This window comes from Stylophora pistillata, chromosome 2 (genome assembly GCF_964205215.1).
Source record: "Stylophora pistillata chromosome 2, jaStyPist1.2, whole genome shotgun sequence".
Taxonomy (NCBI): Eukaryota; Metazoa; Cnidaria; class Anthozoa; order Scleractinia; family Pocilloporidae; genus Stylophora; species Stylophora pistillata.
Genome location: NC_142520.1, coordinates 4,785,876 through 4,803,566, shown reverse-complemented (window position 1 = coordinate 4,803,566; position 17,691 = coordinate 4,785,876). Strand labels below are relative to the sequence as shown.

Sequence of the window (17,691 nt, the reverse complement as noted above, 5' to 3'; positions counted from 1 at the left end):
TAACACTATTTTAAACTTAACTTCCCTGGTTCTGCCAAACGCTATAAGGGTAGGATGAATGACAGAGTGTAAAGCGTCCTGGGGTCTGCGTATGCGTGGGCCATCTGCGGACTGGGCGTTGCGTAGCTGAATGAATAAGTCCCCAAACCTATCTTTTTCCCTCTTCGAAAGGATTCTAAAGGAAAAAATCAACAAAAATAACAATGTTAGATAATTGAACCTGGTTTTGATACATTCAGGAAATGTTATATTCGTGCAATGGGATTTTCGAATTGTTATCACCTTTTAACGACAAAAAAAAAAAAAAAAAAAAAAATGCCAAATCTGCCAAAAACAAACAAACAAATGCTTTTCCTCTCAAAAGTGCAATGGGGAAATTACAATCAGACAATTGCTTGTCAAATTATTTCCAAAAAACGATCAGACTGCGTTAATAAAAATTGCAATTACTTTCTGTACTACATATTTTGCTTCCTATGAACATGGTCTGATAATAGCAGTAAAAATAATCGTCAACGCAACAGACAATTGTTTGTCAACTTATTTCCAAAAACCAATCAGACTGCGATAGTGATTGTCAACATAGGGCATGCCCTGACTGCTTTTAACTGAAAAAAAAAAATAGAATGGTGAAATTTGAATATTAGGTATCGTTTCTGTTCAGCTTTGTATTGTTTTATGTTTAATCTATAGCAAGTACTCGATAGGAACAAGCACAAATTCACACTTACGTTGCTTGAAGAAACTGAATACGAGGCTAATACAAATGCTAAACGAAAACAAAATTTCAATAAAACCTTAAAAAACTCCTCTTTTTACAAAGCTTTTGCCATCTGATGCGGACCGAAATTATTCTATCCATTATCCACCTGTTTAGGCGCGTACTAATGTCAATGTGTCGTCGGAGAAGTTATAATGGATATACGAGCTTAAAAGCTAAATTATCAAGCCATAATGTGAAAACAAAGCATTGAATCTAACCGTTTAGTGTCTCACTCCGCGCTCAGTGAGACTGGCCCTTCTTTATTTTACACTCTCTCGATTGTATTACATCTCAGCTCTGTAGGGCCCCGAGTAAAGCAGTCTGAATAAGAGATATTAATTCGCTAGGGTAAATTTTCGGTTGTCGATATTGTCATCGCCGGATTATCTTGGATCCCTACATATAAGGGAAAATCCTTTCACCTGGACGGAGTTTCTCAAAAAAATGCGATTGCTTGGACTATTGATCGTTCTTGGTAAGTACTTGTATCAAACCAACTCGGTGTAGCGTAGCTAGAGGCAGTTTTAGTAACTTCTTGTTACGTTCTCTCTCTGATATTATTACAGAATGCTTTCACAATTTCTTGATGCTTGTATTGACGCACTTAATAGACGTGAAAATCTGGTGAGGAAAAAGAAATAGGAAGAAATAAAAACATTTGGAAAGATGGGAGCTTTTTTTTCTATTTTGGATGTTCCCTTTTGTCATCTCTTTACTATGAGTAAAAGTGAATTACAAACAAGATGTAAATTACATGTAGGTACAAAAATTTACCTACACCGGAACACAACAAATTAATTTACTCGTTTTTCTAAACTTCTCGGCGATTTGTGTATGATTTGCTCTGTGTGTAATCTCTTTTATATGTGGTCATTGATCTCTACCATGTTATCCTAATTTTCCTCTATGCAATAAACGTAGTCCGTCGCCCGAGTGAGGACAAAACGTAACCGCGATCTCCTTTCAAACAGATGTATTTTCTAGACCCCTCTGTCGACACAAGCGCTCTCCCGCGAGAAAAACCTTTTCAATGAGTAGTTAGCTCAGAAAACAAGATAAAAATGGTCTTACATATTTCAAATATACCGGTAACTATGTTATGAGTCGCTAGAACTCCGCTTTAGTGGTTGTAATTAATTTTCTTTCTCCTTAACAATCTCATGGCGGCGACACACTTCAGTCTATTTACTGTCGCCGTGAAGGTGTATTTCTGACACGGGCGGTATTTCGTGTGTCAAATTTTCCACTGACACGTTTCCCTTTATTAGTGGTGAAAAAAAGATATGATGGTTTACTTATTTTAATTTGCGACGGCAGGTTTTTTCATAAATGAGGAGTAATGAAAAACTTTATAGATGTTCCGCTAGAGATGACGTAATCGGAAAAATAAACTCTCTAACATTTGATCGTTTTAAGACCACATTTCCATGGGTATCTTATTATCGTAGTGCTTGCCTCGCAATTGATTCTTTTGCCAAATCCCCCTTCCTCCCCCCACTCCACCCCCCTTGCCTCGTCATGGTTATGAATTAGGGAGTTATTATTTATGACTGGTGATTTACATTTTGTCTGGTTTCATCTCTCCCACAGCGACTAAGATCATGCTAATTTCAGCACAAGGTTTGTAATTTCTTTGTAGGAAAAAGGGAATAGGACATTTTAAGAGATCGACATTGTCTGAGGTGTTCACCTCTGCCGTCAAGGCTTAACCCTAAATGTATCATCTATCGCTAAATAAATCTTAAGAAGCGAACTACTTGGGAAAATCACTGATTTTTTGTTGCTGGTAATTGTCCCTTTAAAAGATGTAAGAAAAGACAAAAAAAAAAAAAAAAAAAAAAAACAGGGGAAGGTGTTGGCCTATAAACTTTACACTGTAACTTCAATCTTAAAGCGGGTCACCATCCCAAAAAAAAAGTTAATTAAAAAATTAATAAGAAAAGATAAGTGAAGTCAGAAAAAACTGAGGGGCTAAACATCGAATAACTCTGAGATTTTCTCTACAGACCAATAATACTGATAATGAGTGAAAAGCGATAAAAACAGAAAGACAAAAGCAATCAAAAACTTCTTGGGGTTCTCTACCGATTATAATTTGTTTCTGAAAGTCCATGGAACAGGACGTGAGTGGAAATAAAAATGATCTACAAACAATTTTATTTTATAAAAGAAATAAAATACAGTATGTGTGCAAACGAGGAACATCGTTGACATTTTTAAATGCTTCCACTAAATGTTCACTTTTCTAACGCAGGTAGTCATTGCTCCATCCATAACAAAAATCTCAGTCACTCAGCACTTAACGGTACGGAGTGCCTGCAGAAGACTGGCCCATGGCGTCAGAACTGGCATAAGCTGATATGTTTCGATAAAACAGAACCACCTATTGACAAGGAATGTTGTGAATCTTGGTGTGAGCAGTTGGCGTCTTGTTTCGGACAGTCGTCCAGTTGGACTTCACGCTGTAAGAAAATGTGGAGATGCCGTAGGCCTCTCAGACACCTCTCTATCATCATGAAAAATAGAACAGACTCGTCGTATATGGGAAGTATTACAGTGAAACAATGCTGGGCAAAGAAACCGCATTTTCTTTCCATTAAGCTAACATCAGCAATCGAAGTACGTGCATTTAATTCTTGTGTGACATTTTTTAGCGCCCAATTTTTCTTATTGTTCCTTTCACTCTTTACAGAGCTTTTGCATAAATTTTGTATTCCATTCATTTATCTATTCCTTCACGAGTAAGGCTACTAGATGACATACGTTAACCACCGTCTTATTCCTGCTCAAAACTTTTTTATTTTTAACCTTCTCAGTTTCCAAGCAAGACACTTGTCGACACCATCCTAGAAGAAGTGATACCCCTTTCTGGAGGTAAAATAAATCAAGAAAAGACGGAGCGTGCTCTTCTCTCCGTTACTGATTTGGAGGAGTTCATCGGGAATTATTCACAACACCATCTTAATCAAACCACACCTGAGATTTATATCAGTAGTGAACATGCAGGTGAGTAAATGTTAAAAGCTGATTTGGGAGTTTTCTTGATTTCTGATACCGATTTCATGCATTTTTCAGGGCATTTTTGAGAAAAATCTGCTAGGACAATACTTGCTTTAAACTATTGACTTTGGTTGAAAGCTTTGTCTCCATCAACCTTTCATCGCGTCCTGTTGGCGACATGTATAAAACCCCCATTAAGGCTGTTCATACCAGCGAATTCCTATCGCGCGCCGATTGTATCTAAGGAGTCTTTCAATACCATACAATTTCGCAACAGAGTGTGTTAAAGAAAAAAAAAAAACTTTCGAATCCGTCGCGGTAATACATGTTTTATGATTAAAAAATGATCACCTACACTTTATCCGAAGTTCAAATTGAGAACCCTCCTTTGACTAGGGATCATTCCAAAGTGCTTGCTTTGACTTCTTCTAAGTAATGGTTTTCAGACCTTCTAGGCCTAAATATTTCGTGAACGGTAACTTGTGACTAATACGAAAACATCCTTATTTATTTTGGCCTGCGCTTAAAATACTTTTTTTTTTTCATCAGATATTTTGGTCAGGAAGATTTTTAACGAAAATGAGAGTGATGTCCAACTTGGGGATGATAAAGGAGAAAACTCTTTCAGCCTTCCCACTGCAGGCTTGGATAACGGTTGGAGAGTTACATATTTTTCATTTTTTTTAAAAGTAGTCCAACTCGGGCTTTAATCAAACAAAGAATTAGACGACACGAAGTCCTGTTGCCAATTAATAAAATCTATGATAAATTTAAGAAAAGAAACTAAACATAAGTAATATGTTTTCAGAAGAAACACAAACAAACGAACAGAAATAGCAACAACAACATTGAACTCGGCGAAAAGCGCGGCAACAGCGAGCGCACATAACACGTCCTGTCTACTTTCATAGTATCCCTTTAACCTTCCTATTACATTGCCCAATGACAAGCATGAAGTATACACTGTCCTATAAGTGCATAAATCAGGTTAGTGATAACCAATCAGGTTCGAAGATTTTGTTATATTTTGATTATCAGGGCTATGGTCAGAAGGGGGCTGGGTTTCATGTACGAAGGAAAATTCAAACTGAGTGACTGAGATTTTAATCTGGTTGTTTGTTTATATTTATTTGTTTATTTGTCTGTAGATCGATATATTTTATTCCTATTCAAACGTAAGGCATACCATTTGAATTAGCCACTTGGCTTGTAAGGTCTTAAAGTCGTGATTGCTTGTCCTTCTTTTTATTATTAGACCAGTAGTATTAAAATTGCCTCCACTATTACGTCTTAGGATCAGTGGCACTTGCGGTCATTTACAAAGATCTCCATGAAATATTCCAACCGAACCAAGCCAACTCTGCCTCTTTCAACGAACGAAGGTTTGCTAAAACCTAGTTCTATATATAGTATCTTCATGTTTTTATAGCTCTCTTTTGGTGTGTAGATAAGCTACACCAGTCAAGTTTAGAGGAATGTGCTCGATCCCAGATTGAATTTCTGTTTCGCTTTTGTTGTGATTTTCTTTTAATAAATTTTTATCAATTTTCTTTTTGTCTTTAAGAACATTTATCTTTTTTTTTTCATCTAATTTTATTTGTCTTGTTTTTCTGTTTATTCGTTGGTCTTTCGAGTGACTTTTGACATCTGAATGATATACATAGAAAAAAAAATTGAATGCATATTAAAAAGATAGACTAAGAATTAAGGATTTCCGCTTTGTCGTCTTTGGATCATAAAGAAACTTCGCTTTGTCGACTTTGGTCCATAAAGAAATTTCAACGGAGTTTTCAAGACTTGTGATGAAATAAGTGCACACAATAGCTTTTTTAATCTAAGCATTTTGCAAAATTATTGGGAATCATGGTTAGGAACATCAACACATTTATCTTGTCTGCAACGATATGGCCAAGGAACACCAAACTCAGGAAGAATATCACGTTGAGATTTAAAAACCTAAAGGTAAGTTGTATTTAATCAAGAGACAGTTGCAGCCATTTTTGTAACTATTTAAAAGAGTTTAAACAGCTTTAGTATATCTGGATAATATCAGCAAACTTTGGCAATTTCTCTCTCTTAACGCATCTTTCCTGTACCATCCGTGTTTCTGTATGCATTTTCGTTGTTTCTATTTCTATATATGCAATTGTTTCCTCTTTTTAGTCTTGATTTTGGTCGACTTTTGTTGTCGTTTTTGTTGTTGTTGTTATGGTGGACTTTATTTTACCTTAAATTGTTAGTGTTAGTTTTTTTATGACTTCAAGAGCTTAGTTCTTTTTAGGGCGCCTCTCAAAGAGAGGCAAATTAGACTAGAAATATTGGGAAGCAACTCTTCAGATGTATCACAAATGGGGGTGAGGTCTGAAAAAAATGCGGCGGGAGCACTCCTACCTCCTTATTGGCCCGCAAGACGCTGAATTACTTAACACTAATTGTAATTTCACGGTTTCAGCCTGCAACTTTGGACAGAAGCTGCATGTTTTGGAATACTTTCGAGAACAGGTAAATAACTTTGAGTTAACTAATGACATCGTTCACTCCAATTATCAAATTTCTTGAGGACTCTTCTTTCATACAGGTGAGGCTTTTGTGAGTGGCACATCATATAGTATGCTCACTTCTTACTCATTTTCCTCTTTCTCAGACCTCCGTATAAGACGTGGTCGATCGAACTGTCAGTTGTTTCGTTTATTAATTTTTGTTATAGTGGGGAAGGGGGAAGGGAAATTTTACGACTGTTTTTCTCAATGCTTTCTGCAGGCCCTCGAGATGGTCAGGGCAAGGGTGTCTTCTAAAATCTAGGAACGAAACTTACACCGAGTGCAGCTGCAATCATCTAACTCACTTCGCAGTTCTTATGCAGTTTGATAGTGGAACGAGCGGTAACAGTTTAACTAAGGTAGGGATATTGCGAAATATTCATACATTGATTTCAAAAGGCACCATGTATCGGCGGGGCGCTTTTCCCTCCGTCGGTGTTAAACCGGGTGTATGGTACGTAACCTTTCTCTGTTATGATTATTGAATCTCTGTTTTTCGTATTCATTTTCAAGACTGACGGAAAGGCGCTGAAAACTCTTACGTACGTGGGCTTGTCTATCTCTTTAGTTGGAAGCACTTTAACAATTATCAGTTATGCTCTTCTTACGTAAGTATATGACATAATTCGACACAAGCATTCCGAAGCCAGCCGATGTTTTAGACCGAACAAGAACTATTATGACCTTAGACGCACAAAGTGATATGACCCAAGTCGAATTATCTTTTGTTTCCCAAAGTATATAACATGGCTTTGTATAAAATGAGGATAGAACTGATATGGAGGAGTCCTCTTACAAATCATTTGTTTAATTTTGATTAGAGACATGAGGGGACCTTTATCTCAGATCCGAGTGAGTCTAGTCACCTCACTTGGTGCAGGGCAAATTATCTTTCTAACCGGAATTGGTGCTGTTGAGAACAAGGTGAGATATTACATCAAAAAAGTGGAGTCTCTTTGTGTTGATCCTTATGACGGTAACCTGCTCTTAACTTATTCAGTCCATGCCACTTTTTCTATCCTGTGCAGTCTGCCTGTGTTACAATAGCAGCTTTAGTGCAGTATCTCCTGATGGCTGCTTTCTGCTGGATGCTTGTCGAAGGAATTTATCTTTACCTATTTGTTGTAAAAGTTTACGACATCAACGACAAGATGAAGGTGTCACATGGATTTTCATGGGGTAAAAATGCATTCAAAACTTGTCATACTCTCATTGATAATTTTTTGAAAAGCAAAACATGAATAATTACCTGCACCATTGTCATCACCTTCATCACTACCATCATCACCACAGCCTTGTAGTCTGACATTGTAATCACTTCGAGTTTCAAATACACAGGTCTACCTGCCCTCGTCGTCTCCATATCGCTAAGCATTGCAGAAGGAAGCGAAGAGGGGATTACAAGCTATATCAGTGAAAAATTGTAAGCAGTGAGGACTTTTTTCTCCTGATCCATGAGTCTGTCACGAATCGTCGTTTTCTGCCTTTTCGTTTGTTTGTTTTATTTTATTTCTCTTGTGATTTTTACTTCCAAGCAAACCGGGCATAGTGGATACTGTGCACGTGCATGTACACAATAATTAATCACTAATTGATAATTTATCAAAGTTTCCGATACCTAATTTACTTCAGCTGCTGGATTTCATCTGCTAACGGGATGATATGGATATTTGTTGTTTTCGTTCTGCTGATTGAGTTGGTAAGTTAAATTCTTAAGGTTTATTCGCTTTCACGTTTTGCCTTCAGTTATCGTTAAAATCGCGACGATGTTTTCTTTCTTACCACTTACCTCTAACTTCATTCACTATGTTCGATAGTATTCCGCGAAATGTAAAGTGTATGTTTTCCTTGTTGTTATTATGCATATTATGTTTGCCGTTGTTATTTTAAATTTGAAATATTTTACAGGAATAGTTAATTTGATCTATGATTGGTCCAGGTGTGTCTTTTCTTTTTGTTATTCAAAATTTGTTTTTTAGGAATTAGCATATATATAATAGTGTATTCTGTTTTCTCTCTCTGTTGTTGTAACCGTTTATTTGGACGTGATCGGAATAAAAGAAGCAGAAGTTTGTTTTAAACGTGCAAAAATCTTTAGGTTATGGGCCCAGGAGTACGTAAATGAAACATGGAGGAAAAGTTCTCGATCGACAAACTTAACGGGAGCAATTGGAACACTTGGAAATTTCAAATGAAACATTTACTGTTGGCGAAAGGATTATGGGGCTTGGTAGAAGGATCAGAAGTCCTCGCACACGATGCGACTCCAACGGCACAAACACTTTACCAATCGAGGCTACAAAAGGCGTTCTCGACAATTGTGTTGGCGATTGATCGCGCTCAGCTTTACTTGATCACCTCAAGCGAAGAACCAAAGCAAGCTTGGGATGCGTTAAGGAAACATTTTGAACGAGAGACACTCGCGAACAAACTATTTTTAAAGAAGAAATATTTTCGTTCCGAGATGAAAGAAGGTACACCGGTGGAACAACATTTGAAGCTCATGAAAGATATCACTGATAAACTTGCGGCAATTGGAGCGCCCATTTCCGAAGAGGATCAAGTTGTGACTTTGTTAGGAAGTTTGCCGAGAAGTTTCGCGACCCTTGTCACCGCTATCGAAGCAAGAGTAGATGGAGTTAGCCTGGATTATGTCCAACAAGCACTTATTCACGAAGAAATGAAGCAATCTGAGCTATCCGGTCACTTGAATGAAGCTGAATCAGCGCTAACGGGGGCCTTCAGGAGAGATACGCCACGCGATCGGCCAACATGTTTTGGATGTGGTGCTGCGGGTCATATTCGCCGTAATTGTCCAAGCGATCCGCCCCGTAAGCAGTTGACATGTTTCGAATGCGGTGATGTGGGTCATATCCGCCGTTATTGTCCCAAGAAATTTAAATGGCACAAAGCAAAAATAGTCGACAGCGACGAGCGCGGACCGAATAATTCTGACTTCGAAGGTGAAGACGTTTATGCTACTGCGTTTATGGCGTCTGTTGAGAGCGTGGAGTCTACAGACAAAAGTTGTTATCCTTGGGTTATCGACTCGGGCGCATCAAGTCATATGACGACAGAAAACAATGTTTTGGTGAATTTTCAGGAATTTGCCGAGCCTGAAAATGTCGCGCTGGGTGATGGCCGTGTTGTGAAAGCGTTGGGATCTGGGAGTGTACGAATGAATATGCTGTTTCAAGCAACCGAATCCAAGAAAGCAGTCTTATATGATATCCTCTACGTCCCTAAACTCACTTGCAACCTTTTTTCTGTAAGAGCTGCAGTTTCTAAGGGCAACGCTGTAGAGTTTGGTCCCCAAAAATGTTGTATTTGGGATGGAAATGGAAAGCTTCGTGGAATGGGATCACTGGTTGATAAACTCTATCAACTAGACTGTCAAGTTGCAATCACTACGGACACTGCGTACGTCTCAGTTGAGTCATCTCAGGGTAGCGACTTATGGCATCAACGTCTTGGACACGTACACGAGCTACGCCTCAAGAAATGTGTGGAGAGTGAATCCGTACGAGGGATTAACATCAAGAAAATAACTGAACTGTCTTTCTGCGAAGGATGTTTGGCAGGAAAGATGTGTAGAAAACCGTTTCCCGCAGTGAGAGAGATTCGCTCGACGCGAAGACTACAGCTGGTGCACAGTGATGTCTGCGGTCCTATGCACACGCCATCGATTGGAGGAGCAAAGTATTTTGTTACGTTTATTGATGATTACTCAAGGTGCTGCGCTGTACACTTCATGAAACACAAATCAGAAGTGTTAGAGAAGTTTGTAGAATTTGAAACTTCCGTTACCAACGATGTCGGCAAGGCAATAGGAACTTTGCGAACGGATAATGGCGGCGAGTATTTGTCCACTGAATTACGGAACTATTTGAAGGTGAAAGGAATTAGACATGAGCTGACAGTGCCACACTCACCCCAACAGAATGGTGTAGCAGAAAGAATGAATCGGACTTTGGTCGAGTCTGCACGTTCGATGATCGCGCATGCGGCATTATCGGACATCTTTTGGGCTGAAGCCGTTTTTACAGCTGCCTATGTGAGAAACCGCCTTCCCACGACGGCGCTAAAAGAGAATGAAACTCCTTATGAGCGGTGGTATGGAAAGAAACCAGATGTGGGCCACTTGCGTGTATTTGGGTGTATGGCCTATGCCCACGTACCAAGCAGTGAACGACGAAAGCTTGACAAGAAATCGAGGAAGATGCGTTTTGTGGGCTACAGCTTAACTTCAAAGGGATATCGTCTTTTTGATGAGACGAACCGAAAGATGTATATCCGAAGAGATGTGGAGTTTAATGCAAACGATTTCGGCCAGAAGCGAGCCATGGCAACAGAGCCAGACCCAAGGAGCGAGGAAGCAGAGAAAAACGAAGTAAACCCTGGAAAAGATGAAGGAGAACAAGAAGAAATGAAGAATTTAGAAGATGACTCGCCAGGGGAACCTCGACGGTCAGTAAGAACACGAGAAGCACCAGTCAGATATGGTTATGACGAATACGCAGACACGGCAACTCACCGCGTACACCATGCGGCCTATCATCTTTCTGGGATTGATGAACCTACATCTATACAAGAAGCAAGATCAGGTGATCACGCTGCAGAGTGGAAAGTCGCGACGGATTCAGAATACAATTCGCTGATTGAAAACAAGACATGGAGGTTGGTTGAATTACCTCCAGGTCGGAAAGCTGTTGGGTGCAAATGGGTGTTTAAACTGAAACACTCCTGTGACGGTACAGTGGAACGATTCAAAGCACGCCTAGTGCCAAGGGCTACACCCAGAAATATGGTATTGACTATGATGAAACTTTTTCGCCGGTTGTTCGTTTCTCTTCAATACGTTGTCTGCTTGCATTTGCAGTTCAGAATGATTTGCTGATTCACCAGATGGACGTAAAAACAGCCTTTCTCAACGGAAAACTTGATGAAGAAATTTACATGCAGCAGCCGGAAGGATACGTGAAACCTGGGGAGGAGCATCTGGTATGCAAGCTGGAGAAATCGCTGTATGGTTTAAAGCAGTCTTCCCGTTGTTGGAACAAAGTTCTTCGGGAGTGCATTGAAAAGATTGGTTTTATTCAAGCCTCTGCAGATCCCTGCGTATTTATCAGAAAGAATGCACTGACTATTATTGGGGTCCACGTTGATGATCTGATGATTCTAGCAAGAAACATCACGGAGATGAGCAGTGTCAAGGACAGTCTAAAGCTGCAGTTTAAGATGAAAGATATGGGAGAGCTGCATTACTATGTCGGGGTCTGTATCGTTCAAGATGTGAAAAATAAGCAAGTCTTCCTTCATCAAGGACACTATGTCGAAAAGATGCTCGAGAAGTTTGGGCAAACAGAAGCAAAACCGGTGTCTACACCTGTTGATTTGAACGTCAAGCTGCAAAAGGAAGATGGTTTTAGCAGACCAGTTGATGTGACCTCGTATCAATCGATTGTAGGAAGTCTACTTTATGCTGCGATCGCAACTCGTCCAGACATCGCCCAAGCAGTGGGAGTTGTGTCGAAGTTCTGTGCCAATCCGACACAAACTCATTTAACAGCAACAAAGCGAGTCCTCAGATATCTGAAAGCAACTGCATATCTTGGATTGAGTTACAAGAAATCTGCTGATGGAAATTTGATTGGTTACTCAGATGCAGATTGGGCGGGTGATATGGATGACCGTCATTCTATTTCAGGAAACGTGTTCTCACTGGCGTGTGGGGCAGTAAGTTGGCTAAGCAAAAAGCAGGCTACCGTCGCATTGTCGACAGCAGAAGCAGAGTATGTAGCACTCAGTACGGCCACTCAGGAAGCAATCTGGCCTCGAAGATTATTGGCAGACATGGGAGAACCCCCAGAGGGACCAACTGAAATATATGAAGACAACCAAGGGGCTATTTCGATGGCTAAAAATCCCGTGGGCCATGCCAGGACAAAACACATCGATATACGTTACCACTTCGTTCGCGAAAGAGTACAAGACGGAGCGATTACCTTGAAATACATTGGCACGGACGAGATGGTTGCTGACATCCTTACGAAACCTTTGCCTAAGCATCGCTTTGAGAAACTTGTTACTAAGCTAGGCATGAAGACTGTCAAATAAGCAACGTCAGAAGTGGGAGTGTTGTTATTATGCATATTATGTTTGCCGTTGTTATTTTAAATTTGAAATATTTCACAGGAATAGTTAATTTGATCTATGATTGTATCAGGTGTGTCTTTTCTTTTTGCTATTCAAAATTTGTTTTTTAGGAATTAGCATATATATAATAGTGTATTCTGTTTTCTCTCTCTGTTGTTGTAACCGTTTATTTGGACGTGATCGGAATAAAAGAAGCAGAAGTTTGTTTTAAACGTGCAAAAATCTTTATTCCTTTGGGAGACGCCATTGTTAGAGGACGCATTAAGCGGTTATCGCGCTGGACGGCAGGTTAAGAAGTCCACGGGCCCGTTTCTCGAAAGTCCCGGTAACTTAACGGACCCGAAGCCATGTTTTAAAATCAAAATTTAAAGGATAAAAAAGCAGGTTCGGGCACCCAAACCAGTCCTTTTCTGTTTCTTTAGCTAATAGTTTTGTTGTATCATTTTCAAAAATTTTTAAATCGACATCTTGAATGAAAACAGAACAGCTTTACGGGCCCGTTAAGTTACCGGGACTTTCGAGAAATGGGCCTCTGGTTCGAAACTTTAACGGTTGATTGTCTTGTGTTGTTAGGCGAGACATTTTGTGTGTACAGTGCTTTTCTTCCCCTCCACTCAGGTACATAAATGTGTACGAACGCATTTTCAGGTAAACCTGAGAAACTTAGTGGAATGACAAGGAGGGGGAAGCGTCAAACTTTTTACGTCCTTTACCTTAAGTGCAAACTTAGCTCTACCTCGAAATCATGTTGTTTTTGATTTAGTTTGATGAGTGCATATTCTTTTTTTTCTTTTTCAGTTAAACGCAATGCTACTGGGGCGAGTTATTAAGGAAATGACAATCATGCATCAGGCGAAAGACAAACACAGTGAACAAATAAGGTGAGTATGTCAGCGGCGCCTGTAGAATATAAATCACGGTGAGCCATTCGCCTTTTTCTTTGCTTCCTTTTACAAGTAATACCTACTTACGAAAATGAAAGCAACCTATCTTCTTCTTCTTTATTTTTTTTTCCATGATTTTCTAGGCTTGGTGTCAGGGCATGCATGGTGATGATTCCTTTGCTAGGGATCACGTGGCTATTTGGTCTTCTGTTGTCCTTGCACAAAGCGTTCGCCTACATTTTCACACTTCTCAACTCCACTCAGGTAAACTAAACACAAATTTTATAAAATGAATTCCGTCCAATATGAGTTAGCTAACTGGGTGACTTCTGGTTTGATAAATCTCACCAAAGTTGAAGTCAGTAATAAGAGTTTATCTCTACTCATATGAGATACACCCTACTCATGTGAGAGCACAAGTTCACCACTGTTTATTATTAATTCTCAGCTCTCTCTGATACTCGAATGCCTTTTTAAGCGAACGTTCTATCCCATTACCACATGCTTGGAAAATAGACCCCTTACGGCTATTAAACTTTCAACTTTTATAGCGTTCTTAAGTAAATAACGTTAACGAGAAAGAAAAATTAAATAAAAAAAAAAAAATCAGGACTCTAATGTTGTAAAATAAAAATACCGATCACTCTTTACAATGATAAGAAAAAGTAAAATTTACTTTTCTGGAATTAAAAATAACAAATAAAATCATAAAACCAATCTCACGATCTTGAATCTGCAATGATGATGGTTTTCTTCATCTCATAAAATTTATCTTATATTATTGATCTTATAATATAAGTAGTGTCACTGTCACGCATATTGTCGTGCCTAGTAGATTACCATGTGCTAAACTTAGTGTAAAGCAACTTGTAAAAATAGAGAACATTTGATTAATACCAGTAATTTGGACATTTTTCTCACCATAAAATTGCATATTCAGGGAACTGGGGGTGGGGGGCATAGATGAAAGCTTTATGAGTCTACACACAGGCAATAAAAAAAAGTTATACTGCAGGCGTTAACTTGATATCCCACTTTATGATTTAACAGGGCTTCTTAATATTTCTCCTTCACTGCGTAAGAAACTCAGAGGTATGTTATTCAATGTTGTTCTTAGCTCTCTTTGTATCTTTGTTCAGAGTTCTTTCTAGCTAGGCTTCGACTTTCTAATAAGAAATGTAATTCCATGGTTATATCGATCCAATTCAAAGCACGATCAGTTTTAAAACTCTTGTAATCGTTTTGATTTCACCTTATCCTTGCAGATTAGATCTCGCTTTAAAAGAAGGATCACTGAAGTCACCCCAACTATTGATGAAGGAACGAGCATTAAGCGAGCCTCGCAAGTGAATGAAACTGATGGGAATATCGTTTTTCCGAGAAATATTCTTGTCCAGCCTCGCAATGACAATGAAAGTGGTGTTGAAGTCCCTGAGATCTGAATCGGCATCGTAGTCTTTTTCCACAGTCTAGATCTGTGTATATCTTAAATTAAGTACGTTTAGAAAGTTTGGTACGACTCAGAAGAGCTGGATAAGAACCCACTCACGAGATTACTGTAATGTGGTCTGGCCTGTTTACTGGGAACTGGGGGGAGGGGGCATCTTCAAACACGTTTCCTTCGATTGTTTGTAAACCGCTGATGCAGTCCGGCCAAAGTCCCCCGAAAAGTGTTGTGATGCGCATTTGATCATATCCACATGTTAATTTGCGCAATATAAATATTAAATCATCATTATTATTATAACCTTCTGAAGCTGAGGCGCGGATAGCTTTGCATTTGATCCAAATTATAATAATATAACAGTTCAAGTAATCATCATGAGAGGTATCCTTTATGTCGAGAATGAGTACCGTATATAATGAAGGTCAGATGGTCTAGAAATCCAAAACCACATCCAAGAGACAACTCCTGAGAGTAAGGGACCTACCTAGGGTATCTCAGAAGGAAAAATTTTTTTTTGTTTTCAAACTTAAACTTGCTCACCAATGAGTATCCATTAGAAATGGTTAGGATTTAATCACCGTGAAAGAATATCTTCCTCAGATGTTTCATTTAGTCTATTCATTATTTTATTTATCTACTTATCGTCGTTATTCCTTTATTAGAAACCATAAGGCACTTTGATTATATCTCCATTTCTAGAAAAGAACGTGAACTTTGTAGGAAGAGGTTAGGCTTCCTCTCACTCCTCCATGTCTAATGAAAAACATCTAATAGTCTATGAAAATTTAATTTTAAGGTGTATGTAATTACATTCAGGCATCAATAAATAATTTGTTTCTAATGTCTGCTAATTTTGAACTGCGACAAAGTGATTTCGATTCCTGATATTACTACATAAAATTAAATGCGCCGCACTAACGTTGCTTAGCCAGGAATGTACCAAACACATGACCTCTTGCGTGACAGTCGTTCAAAGGATCGCATCACATTTTTTTTTTTTTTCATTTAGCCTCGAACTCTTTTCAAGCTTGACGCATTGCCTATGGCGGGCCAAGAAAGAAACTTTGAGAAACTAAACTACAAAGATGAACCTTTAAGATGATGTATGTTTTGATTTGTAAATATATCATACCAGATATTTTAAAGGTCTTTAAATGGGTCGTGAGAGCTATTCAGCGGAGGAGTTCAAATGTAAAAATAAATCTTCAGGTGGTGTATATTAATGATCTGGAAATTATATATGGCAGACCTCTTCATGGTCCTCTGAAGTTGACCTTTATTTTACCTCTGCGAAAAAGACGGGAGGTACTCTATTTCAACGGGTCCCTATTCAGACTTAAACGTAACAACCAGAAAATTATAATTTCCAAGAGATAAAAGGACCATCTCCCAGCAAATAAAGGCAATCTAGAGTACCATTCTTTCGTTCACTTTTTAAATCAGCTAATAGATCGCCGAGGGCTGACGCACAATCGAAGGCTTTTTGTGGAATTCCTACACCTAGTGAATGTTCTCTAGTTTCTTCTTGTACCGGTAGCCAAAGTTCTGACTCCGAAGAAGATCTTATTTATGAGAGTGTCAAGACCAGAGAAAATCTTTCCAATCGTAAAAATGTAAGCGAAGATTCTCTCGAAGCTCGTAATGACTCAGTTGTTAATAGTCGACAAAATTCTTTAGACTCAAATCAGTTGTCTCTTGCACCAGCCTATGCAGAAATGGAAGACCAAGTTAGTCAGTTATGCCAAGCAGTCGAACGAATGCAAGCTTCGGTTAATTCACAAAATAGAAGCAGCGGTGTAAAATCGTCAGTTACATTTCCAATTTTTAGAGGTGACGAATCCGATGACGCTCATGAATTTGTTAGGAATTATAAGAGGGCCGGTAGACTAAATGGTTGGGACGACGATAGTTTAGCACTAGGACTTCCTCTTTATTTAAAGGCCTACGCTAGCGCTTGGTTTAAAACTTTGCCAAGGGCCGACGAGATGTCTTTCGAAGAATTGTCTGAGGAATTAGTTACGCATTTTGCCTCCGGTGCTAGTGAGTGGCGCGTAAGACAGGCGCTAGGCCAACGACGACAACTAGAAAAAGAATCGGTTGCAGATTATGCCTATAGCCTTCGAACACATTGTGCCAGAATTAATTTGCCCAATTCTGAATGGACGCACTACTTTGTCCAGGGACTCATTCCCGAGATTCGCGAGTACGTTGTTTTGCAACAACCTGAAAATTTGGAATCGGCAGAAATTTTCGCTAAGCTAAAAGAGTCAGTATTGCAAGGATCGAGTAAACGCGCAGGCTTTAACCCTAAGGAAGTATCAGCGCAAATTTTGGAAGAGCTCTCAAAAGCAATCAACCCTAAGGATAAGTCAATTAGTGCTGTGGGTCCAGCTTCAGATCAAAACCCTCACATGAGCAAATCTGAGATGAAACAAATTATTAGAGACGAATTCCGCGAATTAATGAGAGGCAATATCAATAATAGACCCAGTGGTTATAATCAGCGCTCAGACCAGAATTTTCAGCCAAGGAGTTCCAGGTCTCGTTTTGGCGATGCCGTTTGCTATAATTGTGGTCGAAAAGGACATACCTATTATTTTTGTCGTTCAAAACCTGATCCTAGGAATTTTCGTCGTGGTCGTGGTAGACAAAATTTTTATCAAAATAGGGATCAAAACACTTCTGACTGGCAGTCTAAGCAGCAGGGAAACTGAAAAGTGCCCCTGTCTCGTTAGAAAATGAACCCGTGATGGGGGCGTCAAATACTGTACAAAAACCTTTAATGAAACTTGTAGATCAAAATTTATCGGGAGGATCGTGCAATGCCGATAAACTTGCTTTCAGTAAAGCCAAGCCTGCCGAGATTTTAGTAGATGAGAGAGTTGATTTAGCGCAACATGT

The 17,691-nt window shown here is 39.1% G+C and overlaps 1 protein-coding gene across 1 annotated transcript; it reads left to right on the top strand.

Moving 5' to 3' along the window:
* Positions 1–930: 930 nt before the first annotated feature.
* LOC148736770 (adhesion G protein-coupled receptor D1-like) lies at positions 931–15,635 on the top strand. The gene is made up of 18 exons (XM_088750976.1): positions 931–1,238; positions 2,354–2,383; positions 3,018–3,382; positions 3,580–3,769; positions 4,313–4,417; positions 5,058–5,145; positions 5,635–5,725; positions 6,216–6,265; positions 6,524–6,662; positions 6,817–6,911; positions 7,125–7,227; positions 7,332–7,482; positions 7,642–7,726; positions 7,936–8,002; positions 13,258–13,340; positions 13,487–13,607; positions 14,394–14,435; positions 14,609–15,635. The coding sequence occupies exons 1-18, from the start codon at positions 1,208–1,210 to the stop codon at positions 14,783–14,785; spliced, it is 2,013 nt and encodes a 670-aa protein (XP_088607102.1). The 5' UTR covers positions 931–1,207; the 3' UTR covers positions 14,786–15,635.
* Positions 15,636–17,691: the final 2,056 nt, after the last annotated feature.